This window comes from Sorex fumeus, unplaced genomic scaffold, assembly GCF_029834395.1.
Source record: "Sorex fumeus unplaced genomic scaffold, SorFum_2.1 ptg000131l, whole genome shotgun sequence".
In the NCBI taxonomy this organism is placed as follows: domain Eukaryota; kingdom Metazoa; phylum Chordata; class Mammalia; order Eulipotyphla; family Soricidae; genus Sorex; species Sorex fumeus.
The window spans coordinates 31,415,859-31,436,805 of record NW_026606188.1 but is presented as its reverse complement, the minus strand read 5'-3'; the positions used below and the strand labels follow the sequence as shown (position 1 = coordinate 31,436,805).

At 42.9% G+C, this 20,947-nt stretch overlaps 1 protein-coding gene across 1 annotated transcript; it reads right to left on the bottom strand.

Moving 5' to 3' along the window:
- Window positions 1–18: 18 nt before the first annotated feature.
- On the bottom strand, window positions 19–20,871 carry TRMT13 (tRNA methyltransferase 13 homolog). Its single transcript, XM_056106543.1, has 11 exons — window positions 20,725–20,871; window positions 17,320–17,366; window positions 17,137–17,203; window positions 15,755–15,817; window positions 15,506–15,575; window positions 15,259–15,365; window positions 14,220–14,387; window positions 10,672–10,744; window positions 8,301–8,375; window positions 548–980; window positions 19–263 (listed from the first exon to the last, which is right to left on the bottom strand). The coding sequence occupies exons 1-11, from the start codon at window positions 20,869–20,871 to the stop codon at window positions 68–70; spliced, it is 1,446 nt and encodes a 481-aa protein (XP_055962518.1). The 3' UTR covers window positions 19–67.
- Window positions 20,872–20,947: the final 76 nt, after the last annotated feature.

Below are 20,947 nucleotides of genomic sequence, written 5' to 3'. Positions count from 1 at the left end.
AAAAATACAATGTAAAATATTAATTCCTTTTGGTGGAAGCCAGGTGTTGTTCAAAATTTCGTTTCCTTTAAACAGTTTTATCTGGAGATGATGAATGAGTTGGTAAAGCAGTTAACAATACATTTTCCAAAGACACCACAGGATCTGTGTAATACTGCAGAGCAGGGTTGAATCCCTTTTGTTGCAAATACTCGATTCGGCCTTGATCAATCAGCAATTTACAAAGGTGCCCTATTTTCTTCTTTTCTTCTACAGTAAGAAACCTAAATTAAAATAAGCACATAAAAACCACTGTTAAAATTTTTGTAACAATGTATAAAAAATGGTCACTTCTATTTATTGGTCGGCTACTAAATAATCCATATTATCCAAGGTGCTATAATATGACCACAATAAAAAATGCGTGTATTTTAATTTATTCTAAAACGAGATAGCAAGATATATTTTCATAAATGTTAGGTAATGTGTATCTAAGCAGAAACTAGAGCAGTATTAAAACAGTTCTGCCCCAATGGCGTGTGTGCATTTATTCCGTGCGGCCACTTACTCCGGTGTGCTCTCGACACCACCCGCGGGGACCGTGCAGCCCTCCTCATCGTGCTCTTCGCTATCATCGTTCCGACCGTCTTTTCTCACTATGGCAATGTTTGAGGCTTCCGCAGGGGTCTTCCGCATTCCACAAGTTGCCCAACTACTCATTCGCTGGAAATAGTGGAATTCCACTGCGCCAAGGCCTAAAGTCTTGAAATATTCTTTGCCCACATAATGTCTCCAATCACACCTGTGGTGACAACAGAGTGCAATGACAATGCCAGCCACCGGCGTCCACTTCTCTGGGACAATTTTTTCACTTCCTTCCTCGGCCAAAGGGTTAATTCCTTTTTCTGTTTTATCATTCTTTATGCGTTTGGCTAAAGGTTCTTCATTTCCTTCCTCATAACTGGCAGCATAGGTTTCAACCAAACATCGTAATGCAAGATCTGCAAACACAATTACGTGACCCCCCCAACCACATCATCTTTAACAAATCAATATTTTTCCATTTATTAAGCAGCATGGTTTTTTAAAAAGAAAACCCAATAACTGAAGAAAAACAAACAAACAAAAAACCAAACCAACATCAAAACACCAAAAACCCAAGCCCAGCTTAGCTTTATGCTTTGATAATTCTTCAGTGAATTAAATGCTCATTGCCAAACCCGTGTATTTTGACAAGCATCATGCTGCTATCCAAATATATGCTGTAAAACCCATTTTATGTCTGATTAGATGGCTATCCCATGCCTACTCAATGCAAAACAAGTGGTTTAAAATTTTTATTACCCTAAGATGTCACAAATAAATATTATATGATCTTTATTTTAGTAGGAAAGTGTATATATGCATTTAAGGACTGAGCAGGTAGATGACTGGCTTGAGCATATGCTTGCATGTAGATCTGGGTTCAGACCACAGGACCTCATGGTTCCCTGAGCAGCACTGGGCATGTCCCCCTAGCCCCCAAATATGTGCATATTATATATATATGTAATATTATGTCATTATATATATATATATATGTCATCAAACATTACCAGATAACTATTATTTGGAGAAAACAAGGTAAATTCAGTCATTGTTTTTCTATTGTTTTTAGTTTTTGGGTCATACCCAGAGATGTTCAAGGGTTTCTCCTGGCTCTGCATCCAGGGATTACTGCTGGGATGCACGGGGATTGAACCTGGGTTGGGCACATGCAAGGTAAGCACTGTACCTGCTGTACTATCTCTCCAGCCTCACATTCATAGTTTTGCTTATATTGAATTTAACTGATTTTCAGAAGTCTGAAAAACCAAAAAAAATTAAAAAGTATTAAAAGAATAATGTTTTGGGTTTTTTGTTTTTGTTTTTTCTTTTTGGTCTTGGGTCACACCTGGCAATGCTTAGGTGTTCCTCCTGGCTCTGCACTCAGGAATCACTCCTGGCAGGGCTTGGGGGACCATGTGGGATATAGGATGCTGGGGATCTAACCCAGGTTGGCTGTATGCAAGACAAGTGCCCTACCCTCTATAATCTAACTTCAGCCCCCCAAGTAGTTATTTAAAAAAACAGACGTTATAGCTATCTGAATCCTCTTTGTATAGACAAGTTAAAGGACAAAGCGTCATAAATCATGAGGGCAAGGAAATACAGTAAGTTGGTTGCCAAGAATAAATTGAATGAATACATTATTCATTTATTTTTGGTTTTTGAGACACACTCTGCAATCTCAACAATGCTCAGGGGTTGCTCCTGGCTCGGAACTCAGGAATTACTCCCGGCAGTGCTCAGGAGTCCATATGGGATTCTGGGGATTGAATCCAGGTCAGCCGTGTACAAAGCATACACCCTCCTCACTGCACTATCCTTCTGTCCCTGAATGAAAACATTATTTATTCAAACATTTACTGAGTTCCTGTTCTATAACAAGCATTGTGTTATCACTGCCTATGCTCATAAAGTTATAGCAGTGTCTGAAGGAAGTACTCTGAAAGTGTTGACGATAAGAGAAAGAACACATGGAGGGTGCGGGATCCCGGAGGAAAAAAAAAAAGAAAAAACAGGTTCCAAAAAGAGCCAAGTTCACCCGCAAGTTCCAGATGGAGTAGGCGCCGCATCTCGCCTCCCCCAGATGGAACCCCGGTGACCAGAAGCCTCTACAAACACAGCTCGAGTATGCGGGAACGAGGACTTTTTCTCAAATCTGCCGAACTACACCTCCCAGGTAACCTCTGATTCCGGAAGTCATGCCCACAGCCCGCCCCCCAGCGCCATCTTTGAAGCCTTAAGCATAAGAGAAAGAACACATGGAGGGTGCGGGATCCCGGAGGAAAAAAAAAAAGAAAAAACAGGTTCCAAAAAGAGCCAAGTTCACCCGCAAGTTCCAGATGGAGTAGGCGCCGCATCTCGCCTCCCCCAGATGGAACCCCGGTGACCAGAAGCCTCTACAAACACAGCTCGAGTATGCGGGAACGAGGACTTTTTCTCAAAACCGCGCGGCCGCTTATGCGGCCGCGCGACATCTCTCTATATACAAAGTGATCAATGAGAAGTAAACCACCCAATCTTTCTCCCTGAAAGTCAGAGTTAAGTTTGGAGCACGGCCACAGCCCCAGAAACACAAGGACTTAATGCAGAACCCAGCAGCTTAGAGCAGAAAAGTGAAAGGACTATGCGTTAATCCAGGCCATCAAGTCTGCCGGAGGGGAAAGGGTGTTGCCCCATTCGCCCTCTCTTCTCTGGAAAGAAGGATGGCGGCCGCATGGGAGCCTTGTGGACAGCAGGTATGAGCCGGGGGTGTGGGGGCGACTAAAACCTCATGGGAAGGGGGGCGTTCCGGTCCGTCCTTCACGCCCTACCGAGGTCACCAGTTGCCCCCCATGAGCGGCTCTCCAGCACGGCCACAGCCCCAGAAGCACAAGGGCTTAATGCAGAACCCAGCAGCTTGGAGCAGAAAAGTGAAAGGACTATGGGTTAATCCAGGCAATCATTTCTGCCCAGAGGGGAAAGGGTGTTGCTCCCTTCCGCCCTCCTCCCTCTGGAAAGAAAGATGGCGGCCACATGGGAGCCTTGTGGACAGCAGGTATGAGCCGGGGGTGTGGGGGCGACTAAAACCTCATGGGAAGGGGGGTGTTCCGGTCCGTCCTTCACACCCTACCGAGGTCACCAGTTGCCCCCCACGAGCGGCTCTCCAGCACGGCCACAGCCCCAGAAGCACAAGGGCTTAATGCAGAACCCAGCAGCTTGGAGCAGAAAAGTGAAAGGACTATGCGTTAATCCAGGCAATCATTTCTGCCCAGAGGGGAAAGGGTGTTGCTCCCTTCCGCCCTCCTCCCTCTGGAAAGAAAGATGGCGGCCACATGGGAGCCTTGTGGACAGCAGGTATGAGCCGGGGGTGTGGGGGCGACTAAAACTTCATGGGAAGGGGGGCGTTCCGGTCCGTCCTTCACGCCCTACCGAGGTCACCAGTCGCCCCCCACGAGCGGCTCTCCAGCACAGCCACGGCCCCAGAAGCACAAGGACTTAATGCAGAACCCAGCAGCTTGGAGCAGAAAAGTGAACGGACTATGCATTGATCCAGGCCATCAAGTCTGCCGGAGGGGAAAGGGTGTTGCCCCATTCGCCCTCTCCTCTCTGGAAAGAAAGATGGCGGCCACATGGGAGCCTTGTGGACAGCAGGTATGAGCCGGGGGAGTGGGGGCGACTAAAACCTCATGGGTCGGGGGGCGTTCCGGTCCGTCCTTCACGCCCTACCGAGGTCACCAGTTGCCCCCCGCGAGCGGCTCTCCAGCACGGCCATGGCCCCAGAAGCACAAGGACTTAATGCAGAACCCAGCAGCTTGGAGCAGAAAAGTGAATGGACTATGCGTTGATCCAGCCCATCAAGTCTGCCGGAGGGGAAAGGGTGTTGCCCCATTCGCCCTCTCCTCTCTGGAAAGAAAGATGGCGGCCACATGGGAGCCTTGTGGACAGCAGGTATGAGCCGGGAGTGTGGGGGCGACTAAAACCTCATGGGAAGGGGGGCGTTTCGCTCCGCCCTTCACGCCCTACCGAGGCCACCAGTTGCCCCCCACGAGCGGCTCTCCAGCACGGCCACGACTCCAGAACACAGAAACCAATTTCTTAACTATCTGACTTTCAGTAGAAATACTTCCAGGGTCAGTAAGTAAAATAGCAGAAATCCAAAACCAACATTCAATTCTTGAACCCAGCTGGAGAAAGCAAATCACTTCACAATGCTTTTTCAGCATGTCTGATTTGGGGGGGGGGGGGTAAACTCTAAATAATAGTGGTGAATCTTTTATTGAAACAATCTAATCAAAGCGGATAGAGTGTTAACTAGAATTCATCTGCCTCACAGGGACGGGGAGGGGTGGGGGGTGGGGTTTTATTGGGGTTCTTCATGGGAAAAAAATAAGTATTGGTAAAGGGAAATGTGTTTGATATTTGCATGACTGAGACATAAACCTGAAAGCTTTGTAACCTTTCCCACAGTGATTCAATAAATAAATAAAATTAAAAAAAAAAATGAAAGTAAAAAAAAAAAAAAAAAAAAAAAAAGAAAGTGTTGACAGCAACTGAAAGAAGAGCAGAAAGTGAGAAGTTTAGAAACCCACTGAGTATAACATATGGGAAATATACAGAGTTTGAATTTGCTGCCAGTCAAGTTTGAGGCTGGAAATGGCAAAGAAGAAAGTAGTGGCCAGTTTAGAGCAGCACAGCATGTTAAAGACCTTAAACTAGTTTTTTTTTGTGGGGCGGGGGAGTGTTGAGGGGTCATACCTGGTAAGCCAGGGGCTTACTCCTGGCTCTGCGCTTAAGAAATCACTCTGGCAGGCTTGGGTCGCCATGTAGGATGCTGGGGATTGATCCCACGCCAGCCACAAGTGAGGCAAGTGCCTGCTGGACTATCTATCGCTTTGGCCCTAACACCTTAAACTTTTTGCTGAAGGTGACTGAGATCTGAGAAGGTGAAGTAAATTTAGTGGGTAATTTAGTGGGTAATCCACCCTATTAGTATTTGAATGATTGATTCTGGAAACAAAACATGAAAAAAAGAGAAAGAATACCAAAGATACAGGGGAAGAATCAAGAAAGAAGAGTCAAAAAGAAGAATCAAAAAGAGAAGGTGGGCTGTAGCAATAGTACAGCAGGTAGGGTGTTTGCCTTGCACGTGGCCGACCCAGATTCAATCCCTGGCATCCCATATGGTCCCCCAAGCACCAGCAGGAGTATTTCCTGGGAGCCCCTGCTGAGCATTGCTGGGTGTGAGCCAAAAGCAAAAAAAAAAAAAAAAAAGAGAAGGAAATAGAATAAACAAATGCAGCAGATGTTTTCAGTATAATAATGATGATGGATGATTTCACACAGATTGAGTCAAAGACTGTAACATTAGAAGTGACCAATACAGATTTTACATCTGAGAAAAATGACTTAAATGGAAAGGAAGGAGTATGCTTTATTCCTCTCCAGCAGGAAACTGGCTAACTTCAGAAGGCTGAAAAAATATAAGGCTGACTAGGGGAAAAGGGAGCTCAGATAGAGAAGGGAGCACCAAATAAAGGGTGTTGGGAGGATCCTCCCAGGATGGGAGAAGCATGCTGAAAGTAGACTATAGACCAAACATGATTGCCACCCATTGCCTCTTTTGCAAACCACAACACCCAATAGGGGAGAGAGAACAAAAGGGAATGCCCTGCCACAGAGGCAGGGTGGGATGGGGGGGGGGGTGGGGTGGGAGGGATACTGGGATCCGTGGTGGTGGGAAATGGGCACTGGTGGAGGGATGGGTATTTGAGAGAGTATTCGATATGCCAGACACAGTAACAACAAAGTCTCCAATGGAGACGTTACTGGGCCCGCTTGAGCAAATTGAAACCCAAGCACAAAAATTTGTAAGTCTACAACTGTACCTCATGGTGTCTCACTAATAAAAATTAAAAAAATAAATAAAAAAGATAAGGCTGAAAACCACCTAAAAACCATGAAGGACAACAGAAATAGGTAATACTCAAAGACTTTGCAGCAAATTCTGAATAATATTTGATGGTGGTTCCAAGCCCCTTATCAGGGTGGGGACAAAGCTAGCAGAAGCCAGTAGGAAAAAAATAACAATAGCTGTTATTTATTGGCACTAATATGTGCCAACACTTTACATGTAATGTGATAAATTATATATTTCTTGCTTCGCATACAAGAGAGCCAAAGTTTATGGAGTTTGCCAAGGTCATCCTGCATAGTTGGACCTGTTCTCAAACCTGACTGCAGCCAATGCATTCCTTCCCACCACACCAGGAGAGGGAGAGCAGAGCTGAGACAGAGAGTCCAGATTCTTTATCTACTTTATTCTTCCCCCCCACATTCTAATATACAAGGATCTCGTGGTGAGATAAGCTATCGAGCCTTTCCCAACCAATTCCGCTAAAAATATCAAATGAGTGCCTGGTGGAATCATACAAGTTCGTTAAATTGCACTGGTGGAGGGATGGGTATTTGATCATTGTATAATTGAAACCCAAGCACAAAAATTTGTAAGTCTACAACTGTACCTCATGGTGTCTCACTAATAAAAATTAAAAAAAAAAATAAAAAAAGATAAGGCTGAAAACCACCTAAAAACCATACAAGTTCGTTAAATTGCTTCTTTTTTGGTTGACATGTAACCCCTAAAAGTTTAGATTCACAGGCATTTTCACACATCTCCCTCCTCTTGTGTTTGATTTGTTCTTGTGTAATGCCTGATAGTATTTAGGGGCTGTTCCCATTAATGCTTTGCTGCTGGCAGTGCTGGGGGTACACACAGCACTGGGGATAGAACCTGGGCCACAGCTCACTGAATTCTCTCTCTAGCCTAAGTACAGAATTTTATTTTATTTACTTACAGGGCTTGGGCTCCACATGTGCCTACTACTAAGACAACCCTGTACATAAACTTAAAAAACTTTTGAAGAAATTTGGGAGGGGCTATTCCTGGCTATGCTGAGGGTTCACTCCTGGCAGTGCTCAGGGGACTGGATGGGGTGCCAGGGATTGAACTTGAGTCGGTCGTGAACACAGCGAGCATCTTATCACTGTACTGTTGTTCTGGCCCCGGCTCATAAAATTCTTAATCCATCCCTCAAAACGGCCAAAACGAGCAGGAAACATCAAAGTTTTATCTCAAAGAGTTTAATGCCCATCAGAAGATGAATCAGTGAAGATTAATCAATTGCACATGTTAAATGACATAAATACAGGATTGTTTAAAGGATTACTTAAATGGCAGGGACCATGTTTTGCTAAAAGTTAGTGTGTCCTATAATCCATGGTTGAAATTGTGCCACAAGTTGGGAGGGGGGGGGGCAGTTAAGGCAGAGAAGGGACCACAAAGACAATGATAACTGGAAATCTCTCTGGACAAGACTTAAGTGCTGAAAGGAAGTAAAATAGTATAAATAAGACCCTTTCAGTAACAGTATTACATATCACAGTGCCTAAAAAGGGGTGGGGGAGAGAGGGAGAGAGGGAGGGAGGGAGAGAGAGAGAGGAGGAGAGAGAGAGAAGGAGAGACAGTGGAGAGAGAGAGAGAGAGAGAGAGAGAGAGAGAGAGAGAGAGAGAGAGGAGAAAGACTGGCAGGAGGGAAACTGGGACATTGGTGGTGGGAAATGATCATTGGTGAAGGGATGGGTGCTGGAGTATTGTATGACCAAAACCCAATCATGAACAACTTTGTAAGTGTGTATCTCATAGTGATTCAATTAAGAAAAAGTTATTGTGCTCTAGACATTACTAGTGTGTTTACCTGTTGCTGCACCACAAAGATGCTTTCCAATTCCGACTACTGGTAGTTTTTCTTTGTTCAATATTGGAATCTTGTCTGAAATGAAAGGAATGACAGTTCAGTTAGTTTTTTTGTTACAACAAGTCATTAAGGTTGCTCTCTAAGAGAAAGTATAAGAATTTTAGGACTGAAGCAAGCAAAAAATTGACACTTTATAGCTAAGGAATAAGAATCTCAGGGATGTAATAACTTGATAAGTAACAGAGGTATCTGGTGATAGAGTATTAAAGTTTCCTGACCCTTAAGGCAAAGCTATTTCCTCTATCTGAAGGCCTTTCCCTTGTATAAAATTTATTTTGCTGGAGGTCAGAGCGATAGTACAGTGGGTAGGCTGTTTGCCTTGCACATGGCCAACTTGGGTTTGATCCTTGGCACCACATATAGTCTCCTGAGCCCTGCTAGGAGTGACCCCTGAAAGTGTAGCATCAGGAGTGAGCCTGGAGCACTGCTGGGTGTGATCCCAATGCCAAAATGATTTACTTTGCTAAAGATTATTAAATCAATAGTACAGGACCTTAAAACTTTCCTTACCAGAAGACACACAAATATTATAAATGTAAGTAAAATACAATCAACATATATATAACAAAGTACTCAATTCACTGTTATAAGCATACTAGATCCTTTATTATTTTGTCTTTTTAGTTCTTGAGCCACTGCCAGTAGTGCCTGGATGACCATATGCATCACAGGGATCGAACCTGGGTTGTCTGTGTGTAAGTTAAATCCTGTACCTTCTGTACCATTTCTCCAGCCCATATAACTACTCTGGCCTTTAATAAGTCTTGATGATCAAGAATATCTTCGCTTTTCATACTGTTCCAAAAAAGAGCTTACTGCATCCTATGAAAGTTAAAAAACCATACAAACAAACAAAACTCCAAACTGTCTGCAAGATAATTCAGAAAAATGTATTATACTAGCATGGCTTCCATTTTCTTCCATCTAATTTTAATTAGTTTTGTTTCTGGGTCTGTGCCAGAAGTGTTCAGGGGCTACTCCCAGCTCAGGGTCAGTCTCAACTGAAAAGGATGTTTCACCTCTTCAAACCCAACTAGTATCTAACACCGTCTACGGTCCAATGAAGGGACGGAGTGAATATCCCAACTTTCCTATTCCTTGACTTCAGATAGTATTAGGTACTAGCAGAAATGGGCACCTCTTCAAGTTGAAGAGTGAGTTTGTATCAGGGAATGCAGAGGTTTAGAGTATTTCAAGATGAACAGGATAGATAGTACAGCAGGAAGACTGGGCTTGATCTATGGCACCACAAGGTCTACCAATCCACCCAGGACTCCCAGAAATGATTCCTGAGCATAGAATCAGCAGCAAGCCCTGAGCACTGCCAGGGGTGGCCCCCAAACAACAAAAAGTCCGGATAAAATGGGGATGGAGAGACAGTACACCTGGTAGGTTGTTTGTGGCATGTGGCTGACTTGAATTTGTTCTCCAGCATCCCAATACGGTCCCCTGAGCCCTGCCAGGAGTGATGGCTGAATGCAGAATCACCATCAGGTACAGCCCAATAATAAACAAATAAACCAGTATAAACCCCCAACCTCTTGAAGGAAAAAAAGGAAAACGTGGAAAGGCTGAGACTAAACCAAATACCTCCTACAAATCCCCCAAAGACTGAGGAGCTGCATGTCAGGTGCCTAGGCAATAGACCCAAAATGGCGATAATAATGTTGGTAGAAAATTTTGTTGTTTTTAGCACTTTTGTTCCGGCCACATCCAGTGGTGAACCTGGTGGGTGGTGGGGTAGGGTCAGGAGGACGATATGTGGTACTGGGTATTGAACCCAGGTTGGCTGTGTGCAAAGCAAACACCCTACCGGCTGCACTATCTCTCTGGCCCCTGGAACGTTTATTTAAGCTGTAAAAATCCTACTTCTTTGCCACTGTAGATTGATTGTCTGGAGCAGGTAAAACTAGAGGTCACTGGACTGAGGGGAGTAAGACTTTGTTGTTTTTATTGTGGTTTTCTTTGTTTTGTTTTGGGGTCACATCTGGAAGTGCTCAGGGGCTACTCAGGCTCCATGCTTGTGGGCAGATCCTGGTGGTACTGGGGACAGAATCCCACCCTCAAGTTTGCAACAACTGAGCCTCAGTTCTTTGAGCTTCCTTCCCAGACAGTCCTGTGTTTGCGTTAACACCAGAAAAATTACTGTTGTTAATAATAACAGTTATTAATCACTATATAACTTATTAATAACTAGGGTTACTTTTACTTTAGTTCCTTAAAATGGTGTTTGGCTTGATTGTTTCTAAACAACCCCAGGCTTTGAAACTTCTGTGATTTAAGGTAAAGCAACCGAAGGTTCACAACTTACTCAAACACAAGTGCTGGATATCAATTTGCAGTCTTTCAAACACTGAATTTTTCTTCCTATGTTTGCCGTCTACCTGCACAAACAGGATAGAAGTATGGTAATGGTGATTCATGCTAAAATATTTCTGAGGGCAAAATATATTTTTACAGACATGTATCTATATACTTATATCTATCCATCTATCCAAGTTCACAAGGCTCGGCCTTTAAAACATGTTAGTAATCTCTTACAGAAGGGAGTAATGGCCCCTGGATGAAATACAACAATCATTACACATTTTCCTCTAAGGGAACTCTTTTGGAGCATTTTCAGCAGTTTATTCATAACAGACTATACAAAATAAATTATTTTGGTTCTGCTTTGGGACAGGGGTTGGGGTTCAGGATGGAAACATCCCAAATAATATGGTGGTGGGAATGTATAAAGGTGATGGGATTGGTGTTGAATATTAAATGTAATCAAAGATTGTGAACTATTTTATAAAAATAAATTTCTGAGGGCTTTCAAAGTTCAGAGTAAGTTTCCATTCTAACATTTTAGTACTAAAAACTAGAATTATAGGCTGGAGAGAGAGTCCATCAGGCTGAGTGCACGCTTTACATGCAGAACTGGTTTCATCCCTAGGTCCCCCTTGGAACTGCCAGGAGCCAACGAAGCAGCCAACTGGGACTAGCCCCGACATTCCTGGGAGTGGACCAAAACAAAGTAAACTGAAGCTGTAACTAAAAAATAAAACTTAAAAAAAAAAAAACAATCATTAAGAGAAACAAATTTTGGGGGCCAGAGTGATAGCACAGCAGGTAAGGTGTTTGCCTTGCACAAGGCTGACTCGGGTTTGATCCCCAGCACCCACAGGGCCCCCTGAGCACCACCAGGAGTAATCCCTGAGTGCAGGAGCCAGGAGTAACCCCTGAGCATCACCGGGTGTGACCCAAAAAGCAAAAAACAAACAAACAAACAAAAAAAAAACCCAAATTTTTTTGTGGAGAATTTTGGGGCCCCACCAGGCAATACTCAGGGGCCATTACTGGCTCTGTGCTCAGTAGTGACCCCGACAGTGTTCAGAGGATAATATATAGTTCTGGTGATCGAACTGGGGTTAACAGTATTCAAGGCAAGTGCCCTACCTCCCGAACTCTCTCTCTGGCACTAATTAAAAATGTTAAGAAAATTCCAACAGAGCTAACATTTTTATGCACTTAAGTATTTTTTTTAATTTTTATTAGTGAAACACCATGAGGTACAGTTGTAGACTTACAAATTTTTGTGCTTGGGTTTCAGTTATACAATGATCGAGTACCCATTCCTCCACCAGTGCCCATTCTCCACCACTACTAATCCGAGTATCCCTCCACCCCGCACCCCCCCATCCCACCCTGCCTCTGTGGCAGGACATTCCCTTTTGTTCTCTTTCTCCTTTTGGGTGTTGTGGTTTGCAAAAGAGGCATTGCGTGGCAATCATGTTCGGTCTATAGTCTACTTTCAGCATGCATCTCCCAACATGGGCAGATCTTCCCAACACCCTTTATTTGGTGCTCCCTTTTCTATCTGAGCTGCTTTTACCCCTAGAGTGTGCGGCTGACCTCCAAGCCATGGAGTAAATCTCCTGGGACTTATCTTGGCTATTCTTGGGTGTTAGTCTCCTATTTTGTTACTTTATGTTCCCCAAATGAATGCAATCTTTCTGCGTCTATCCCTCTCTTTCTGACTCATTTCGCTTAACATGATACTTTCCATGTAGTACCACTTGTATGTAAATTTCATGACTTCATCTTTTCTAACAGCTACATAGTACTGCATTGTGTAGATATACCAAAGTTTCTTTAACCAGTCATCTGTTCTCAGGCACTCAGGTTTTTTCCAGACTCTAGCTATGGTAAACAAACAGCACTAATGAACAAACAGCACTTAAGTATTTTAGAAATTATTATGTATAAATCATTTCTTTTAACTACAAAACTCTGTTTCAACGATGAACAAATATTCACAGAGATTAAGTACTTATCTAAGACGATTTGATAGCTCTTTTATCTTTGCAAGTACTTATACTGTTATTTTTGGCTTGCTCTTCTTACTCTTCCTGAAAGAACCAATCTCATCATACTCAGCTATTTATGCATCATCTCTCAGCTGAGAGATGATGCAGTGTGTAGGGCATTTGCCTCACATGTAGCTGACCTGGGCACTTGCCTCGCATGTTGTTCGATCCCTAGCATTCCATATGGTACTTGAGCACTTCTAAGAGTGATTTCTGAGTGCAGAGCCAGGAGTAACCCCTGGGCATTGCCAGGTGTGGTCCCAAACCAAACCAAACCAAACCAAACCAAACCAAAACCAAAATTCCACTCTGGGAGCTGGAGTGATAGTACAGTGGGTAAGGCCTTGCACATGGCAGACCCAGGTTTGATCCTCAGCATCCCATATGGTCCCCTGAACACTGCCAGGAGTGATTCCTGAGTGCAGATTCAGGAATCACCCCTAAGCATGGTTGGGTGTGACCCAAAAAGAAAAAAAATTCCACTGTGGTGTGGATTTCTCTGAGGAACAAACATATACTCAATTGCAAATTAAAGTTTCACTCCAACAGCATGTTCACTCAGAACTGCTCTCTACTGCCATGCCCATTCTTCCTCTTACTCCTTCCACATCTGCAATCTCAGGCGAGTGCATCACTTAGTCAAACAAGCCATAAACTAAAATGGAAAAAACTTCTTGAGGAATAAGTTCTGTCACAATGAACACTAAAATTACCACGTCTGTGGTTTCCAACAGGGCAGAGTTTTTTTATTCTCTTTTCCTTGTCTTCACAACCGTTTTGCTCTGACTTACTTAGATTACTAGGTAGCAATTATCTTAGGCTCTTGATTTCAACTTTTAGACTCTTTAATTTTGGAGCCACACTTGGCAATGCTCAAGGGTTACTCCTGGCTCTGCACTCAGGAATCATTCCTGGCACTGCTCCGGGGACCACATGGGATGCCGAGGATCGAACCCAGGTCAGCTGCACGCAAGACAAGCATCCTACTCGTTGTACTATTGTTCCAGCCCCCTCACCATCCCTGTTTTTTTTAGTCAAACTTGTTTGTCCCTTCTTCGAACCCACACTACTTTGTGTAGATTTTTTCCTAAAATTTTAACTTTTAAAACAGCATTACTTTATCTATTTGTCTATCACTTCTGAACATAAACAATAAAGAACATTGGGACTTTATGTATCAATGTCTATCAAGGTGCCCACTGGTATGCTCAGCATTTAGTGAATGTATAGTTAGTAAGCGGCAGAGAGAGGTTAGGACATAGGACTTTTTTGTGTATATTTTGGGGTCATACCAGCAGTGGCTCTTGGGACTACTCCCAGCTCTGAGCTCAGGATTGTTCCCTGCAGGGTGCTGGGTTTGGCCTCTGGATTCTAACTCTTGGCTTGAACTTGGTTCTTTCCATATTTTTTCTTGATTTTGTAAATATATTTTAAGAAATTTGATTCCCCCCCCCTTTTAAAAAAAAGTGTAAACATTTGGTTACTAATATACTGCAATGGTTTCTCTTACCTTGAATCTTGTGGTCACCTTCTCCACAAGGATGAAATGAACTTGTTCAGCATCTTTTAAGGCAATATCAACCCAATGAGATAATTTTCCCTTTCCTGCGCCAAACTCAACAAAGCATCTTCTTGGACCAAGTAACTTTAATTTTTCAATGTTGCCTAAAATAGAAGCCTACAAACTTACAGATTATTTTACATACTAGAGCAAACATTGGTCTCAAATGGGAAAATAACAAGGTAGTTACTAAATGAGGAAACATGTTCAATTGGTCATTTTTAACATAATATTTTTTTTAATATTTGCCTATTATTTTTAAAGTTAGTTACCATGAAGTTACATACTTATTTATAATTGGGTTTCAGGCATACAGTGTTTCAATACCATCCCTTCATCAATGTCTCCTTCCTTCCACCGAAATTTCTTTATTGCCACGCATTCACTTCCCACACCCCAGTCTGCTTTGACAAAAGAGCTTCTTCCACTCCTTAGTTTTGCAAAATGTTTTATAGTCCTGTTGCTGATAGTCTTTCAGACATACCACTTTTCAGCACCACCTCCTCGACATAATTTTTTCCTCTAGTTTTTAAAATTATAGAGTACGCAGACCCAGGTCTATGCAAAAATTTATTCTATATGCTTATTTATTTTTATTAATTGAAAGGTAAACTGTTCAGAATTGCATTACTAGCTTTATATTTATATTTAGAAATAAATATAAATTTAAAAACATTTATATTTAGAAGGGCTGGAGCGATAGCACAGCGGTAGGGCGTTCGCCTTACAAGCGGCCAACATGGCCGACCCGAGTTCGATTCCTCCGCCCCTCTCGGAGAGCCCGGCAAGCTACCGAGAGTATTCGATATGCCAGACACAGTAACAACAAAGTCTCCAATGGAGACGTTACTGGGCCCGCTCGAGCAAATCGACGATCAACGGGAGGGCCTTTACCTTTTTTACCTTTATATTTAGAAATAAATCCAAGGTAGGTTACGCAAATGAGCAAAATGCCATTTTCTACAGAGTTATTATTTCCTAAATATACCTGTTGTTTTAGATGTTTGGCTGCAGAATCACCATTCTTAGGGTCATTAAGAACATCATGCAGTGCTGGATGGGACAGAATTTGATTTTTAAGTGTAGAATTCAAACCTGTGCCAAATATAAACATAATAGTTTACATAAACAAAAAACCCATCAAGTCTCTACGACAATGGCAGTAACCTAAGTCATACTAATATCAATTTATAAACCACCTAAATACATCAGTTTTTTTTTTTTAAAAAGCTTACCTTTACATACTTCTCTCAATTTCTTAATTAAATTTTCCAATTGCTCTTCAGAGAGAGAAGAAATTGGAACCTATATACAGAAATAGAGCATGAACAAGTATTGGGAACTAATTACTTTAATAACACTGATTCCAGAAATGAATTTAAAGCCAAAACACTGATTTATTTCAAACAAAAATGGGAACCTGGTTAATCACAAGATGGAGATAGCTCATAAATAAAAAGCTGAATATTTAGCCAAGTACTTACTAAATGTTCAGGTACTTCGGTTTCATCTTTTAAGCCTGCATTAATATCTTGAATAAAGAAGTCCTTAACAAAAACAAAGGAAAACCATAGCAATTCTGTTATTAATCTGAAAACTCATAAAAAATAAATTGAAAACTCTATTCTACCTTTATACTCTATCTGCCATCTTTCCTTCTTTATGTGTTAAATAATTACTGAGTATGTACTACAGTCCTTCATTTTCCTTCTGCAGGTAATGATTCACCAAAGTCCAAAAAAAAGGGACAAAAATGTCTGAATTTACAGATCTTTTTTTTGGTGAGGGAAGTCACAGTCCCCTATGCTTAGGGTTCACTCCTGGTCTTTATTCAAGGATCACTCCCAGTGGGTGATCACCTGAGGTAGGGACGACAGAACCCAGGTCAACCATGTGCAAATCAAGCACCCTACCCGCTGTACTATTTCTCCAGCCTCAGTTTATAGATCTTATATTCCAGTAGGGTTGTTATCTAAATAAACGTTTATAATCTAAGAACTTTATCATTCATTTTGCTATTTATTTTGGGCTATACCTGGTGGTGAGCTGGAGCAATAGCACAGTGGGTAGGGCATTTGCCTTGCACCCGGGTTTGATTCTTCAGTCCCTCTCGGAGAGCCGGGCAAGCCACCAAGGGTATCTCGACAGCACGGCAGAGCTTGGCAAACTACCCGTGACATATTCGAAATGCCAAAAACAGTAACAACAAGTCAACAAGTCTCACAGTGGAGATGTTACTGGTGCCTGCTCGAGCAAAGTCGATGAACAATGGGAAGACAGTGCTACAGTGCTACCTGATGGTGCTCGGAATGACTTCTGGCTCTGTGCTTGAGTTGCGTGCAGGGGACAATGTGGGGTTAGGGATGCAAAGTCAAACTCTCAGTCCATTGAGCTATCTCTCTGACTCTTATATTCTAATTCTTTTGTTTAGTTATTTGTTTTTGGGCCACACTTGTCCGTGCTCAGGGCTTACTCCTAGCTCTGCACTCAGGGATCATTCTAGGTGGGTTCAGGGGACCATTAAAGGGTATAAGGGGATCAAACCCAGGACAGCAGTAGCCATTATACTAATGCTCCAGCCCTCTTTAATACTTTTAATTAAATTTTTAACCATGTCAGTTTAAACTGTCATGACATTTAAAAAATTATTTCTATTAAAACACTGTGATTTATAAAGTTGCTCATAATACAGTTGTTTCAGGCATCTTTTCAACATACCAGTATTACCTTCCTTCCACCAATTCCCCAGTTTCCTTTCATGTCATGACACTTTTTTCACTGCCATGAATTCTATGTCAGTTATACATAAGGTCTTAAACCAAAAATATGGCACACTTATTACCAGTTTTACTGATTAAACACTTACAGGTTTTGGCTTCTCTCTTGAGTTACATTTTTTCAAATGCTTTGCAAGTTGATCTTCATATACGGTGCTAAAATTAAAGAGAAAATGATATAAAGTAAGGCTAGGGACAATTAACTACTTCTAACACAGAAAATTATTTAAAATAAGACCAGTGAAAATCTCCCTTATTTGACCCATACTTACTGTTTTGGATCTAAAGGACATAGTATTCTTTTCCGAGAATTTTCTTCCTAGAGAGAAAAAAGGTATTTTTTTTTAATTCTTATTAGTGAAACACCTTGAGGTACAGTTGTAGACTTACAAATTTTTGTGCTCGGCTTTCAGTTATACAATGATCGAGTATCCATCCCTCCACCAGTGCCCATTCTCCACCACCAATGATCTCAGTATCCCTCCTGCCCCCCATCCCCCCATCTCATCCTGCCTGTGGCAGGGCATTCCCTTTTGTTCACTCTCTGAAAAAAGGATATTTTTACTTAAATAAAATATAATGTTCATTAATTACAGTTAACTTTAGTGTAATTATAAGCTTATACACTGTTATTTTAGAAACCACTAAGAAAAAAATGCTACCGATGAAATTACAACATTTCATTGGCTTTACGATGTACACGTGTGGGGAGTGTCTGAAAAGCAGTGAAATATGGCACTTTAAGGATCTGTATGTGGTTAGATTCTACTGGCTTTGCAACTTTTCAGTAAAGCCAAGTCAAATACTGCTTAATCCTAAGACACATGGACTTTACTACATGCTCCAGGAAAAATGAAAATTAATAGCTGGCAAGTCTATTCAATGTTTATATTAATCCGAATGCAACAACATTGTATGATAGTTAAAACCACAGATCAGTAAGATTTCCTAGGTATGACCTTGTTTTTCTGTTTTGGGAGGGGGTTAGGCCATATCCAGTGATGTTCAGGGTCTACTCCTGGCTCAGGAATTTGGGATGACCTTGCAGTGTTGAGGGTTGACCCCAGGCCACTGCATGCAAAGCATGTGTCCAGTTCTTTCTGCTGTGTTCCCAGCCCATGGCACTCAATTTTATCTAGTAGTTCCCAATTCTAAGACTTACTGCCTCTTCTGAAAGAAAAAATAGTGTGTCTTACCTGAGTTTTGTGTCAATTAAGTGAACTAAAGTTAAAAATGCTTGCCACACTGCTAGCTATATAGAGAGTGAAAGTCAGGTGTCCCTTTCATCATTTAACATAGTGTTTTCATTTTATTGTAGTATTGATCTGCCTCCAAGCATAGTAACAAAACTAAGTTCACCGAATATCATAGTAACAAAACTAAGTACACTGACAAACATAAGAAAGCTAAGTCCTTTTCTTTTCTTTTTTGGTAGTGATATTGCTTTTTTGTATCTGCTGGCTTTAAAAATTGAACCTTTAGAACAGCGCACAGGGTAGCTGATTTGCACGGTGGTTGCTTTGCATGCTACTAACCTGGGTCAGATCATTAGTACCATGTATGGCCCCCTGGAGTCCCACCAGGAGTAATCCCTGAGCGCTATTCTGATCCCTCAAAGCATAACCATTGTGCAGATTCTCAAGGTTCAGTACTTGAGTTTAGAAACAAGGTATCTCAACCTTGCCACTACTGTCAGTCGGGTCCAATAATTCATAATTCTTTTGTGTGAGGGGCTATGATGTACAGGGTGTTTGGTTTAGGTGCATCTCTGGTGAGCGGCCATTCGATTCAAAGTACACGCTTTTCAAACTATTTTTAATTAATTTTTTCATTTTGGGCTACTCCATGTTCAGTGTTCGGATGTGTTCCTGCTGGCATTCGGGGGCCTCGGTGGTGCTGGGGATTAAACCTGCACAGAAAGCTTGTACTGAGCTCACTGAGCTAGAAGCTCTCTGGCCTCTGGAACGCTTAAGTGTTCAGTCTCCAAAACACCTCCAAACATTGCCTAGTTTCTTGGGAGACAAAAATCACCTCCAGTTGGGAATCACTGGGTAAAAATGAGTACAAGAGTCTCAGCTGTTATAAACTCTTGCTAAGAAATAATGAGGGGCCAGGAAAGATCACATGGTCCCCTGAGTTCCAAGTGTGACTCCAGTGGTCCAGTATGTTGGCAGTGGTTCCAGAACATTGATGGGGAGCACCCCCACCAAAAAAGAAAAGAGAGTAAGATGGACACACAATTGTATCACAAGTCAGATCAAGCAGGAGGCCCACAATTGAAAAAACTGTGGTCAGAGGAAGTGTGGCATTTGGTGTTCTTCAGCCTTCCCCCCGACAGTTCTTCTTCCTCCCTCCTTCCTGCAGCTACCAACACCATGTCACAGCTCTCCAGGAGCACTCAGAATGTGAGGATTTCATTCCATGTGACTGCCACAATCTGGGGTCACTTCCTAGATGTCTAGTTTACTTTTCTCCATCTTGGAGCAGACAACAAAATTCTCCATCATAATCTCATGCCCATGATCCCCTTAAAACCAGTCGATATAACTGTGGGGGCACTGCAGAGAACTCTCCCCCAAATCATAGGTCTTCTGCCTCCCCCAAATATGGTCTTCAGGGTGCTGATCTCTGGACAAACACTAGGCAAAGAAAATCTGCAGCAGATGCACGGGCTCTAGGGAATGGTTTGTAAGGGAACCTCAAGAATACCTTCCGCAAGAATAAGTCATCCACTGAACAAAAAAATTAAAGGAAACACAAAAACCAGATGCATGCTCATTGATCTTTCCGTGTTAATTTTCTATAAGCATTCTGCTCGTTTTTCATTCATTCACTGCTGCTGGGAATGGAACCCAGGGCTCTACACGGAAGCCACTACTGCGGACCCACCGCCCCTGCTCCTTGTTGTCACCATGCCATCTGTGTTCTAAATAAACAGACATCCACGAAAATCGAGGCTTTGACAGTACAAGGAAATGGACAACTACCATCAACTGAAACCACATGTTTTCTGGTCTCAATTACTCAATCCAGAAAGAGCCAATCCTGACATGCTTTTACATCTCTCCAAAGCCAGCACGACGGTGATAAATAACTGCTTTCCAAAAATTTGCTCAGGGGTCGTTACTCCTGGCTCCGCACTCAGAAATCACTCCTGGCACTGCTCGGGGGGCTAAAGGGATGCCAGTGATCGAACACGGGTCAGGGCAGTGCCTTTCCCAAAGCACTCTCTCTCCAGCCCCTAAAGGAACATTGAAACCAATTTCCTTTCAATCTCGTTCCACCAGGAGAGATGATCACTGCAGAGTCGATGAGAACGCAGTGCGGGCATCCCCCAGCCTCCCGATACCCGAACTCCTTTTCAATTCAGGAAAACACTTTCCCACTGGAAAAAGTGGAGGGAGGGGGCGCGTTTGTAAGCAGCGCAGTTTCGGGGTTCAAACGAAAATCCAGCGTCATCCGAGCACCGAGTAAAACGAATCCCTTCTGGCGTTTGGCTTAGGAAAAGGAAATACGGCCCTGGCGCTCGGTAGCGCTGACCCCCCGAGGAGGGCAGGGCTGCACTGCCTAAAGGAAAAGCAGGACACTCGAAGGCACAGAGGCAGAACCTGCCCCCGCGGAGGTGCGGCACAGGGAAGCTCATTCCCGACTCCCGCAAGGGTAGGGCGATACCAGACCTCGGCAGCTCCGGCGTGTTCCCCGCAGAATTTTTTCCCTGCCGCCACCACCATCCTGCAAAACCTCTTCTTCTTTTCCACAAAGTACCCGCATCGACCCTCGGCTGGAAAGCCAGTCGCGGGTGGCGTCGGCTCAGAAGCTGCCATAACTCACGGCTCCCAGCGGGTGGCAAGCCTCGGGCCCAGAGAGGAAAAGTTGTCAGTTTCCCCAGGGCCTCCTTCC

Coding starts and splice junctions, on each gene's coding strand:
- TRMT13 (XM_056106543.1), bottom strand. CDS start 20,871: ATGGCAGCTTCTGAGCCGACGCCACCCGCGACTGGCTTTCCAGCCGAG. Junction 17,367..20,724: donor AACACGCCGGAGCTGCCGAG/GTCTGGTATCGC, acceptor TTTTCTCTCTAG/GAAGAAAATTCTCGGAAAAG. Junction 981..8,300: donor TCTTTGTGGTGCAGCAACAG/GTAAACACACTA, acceptor TTGTGTTTGCAG/ATCTTGCATTACGATGTTTG.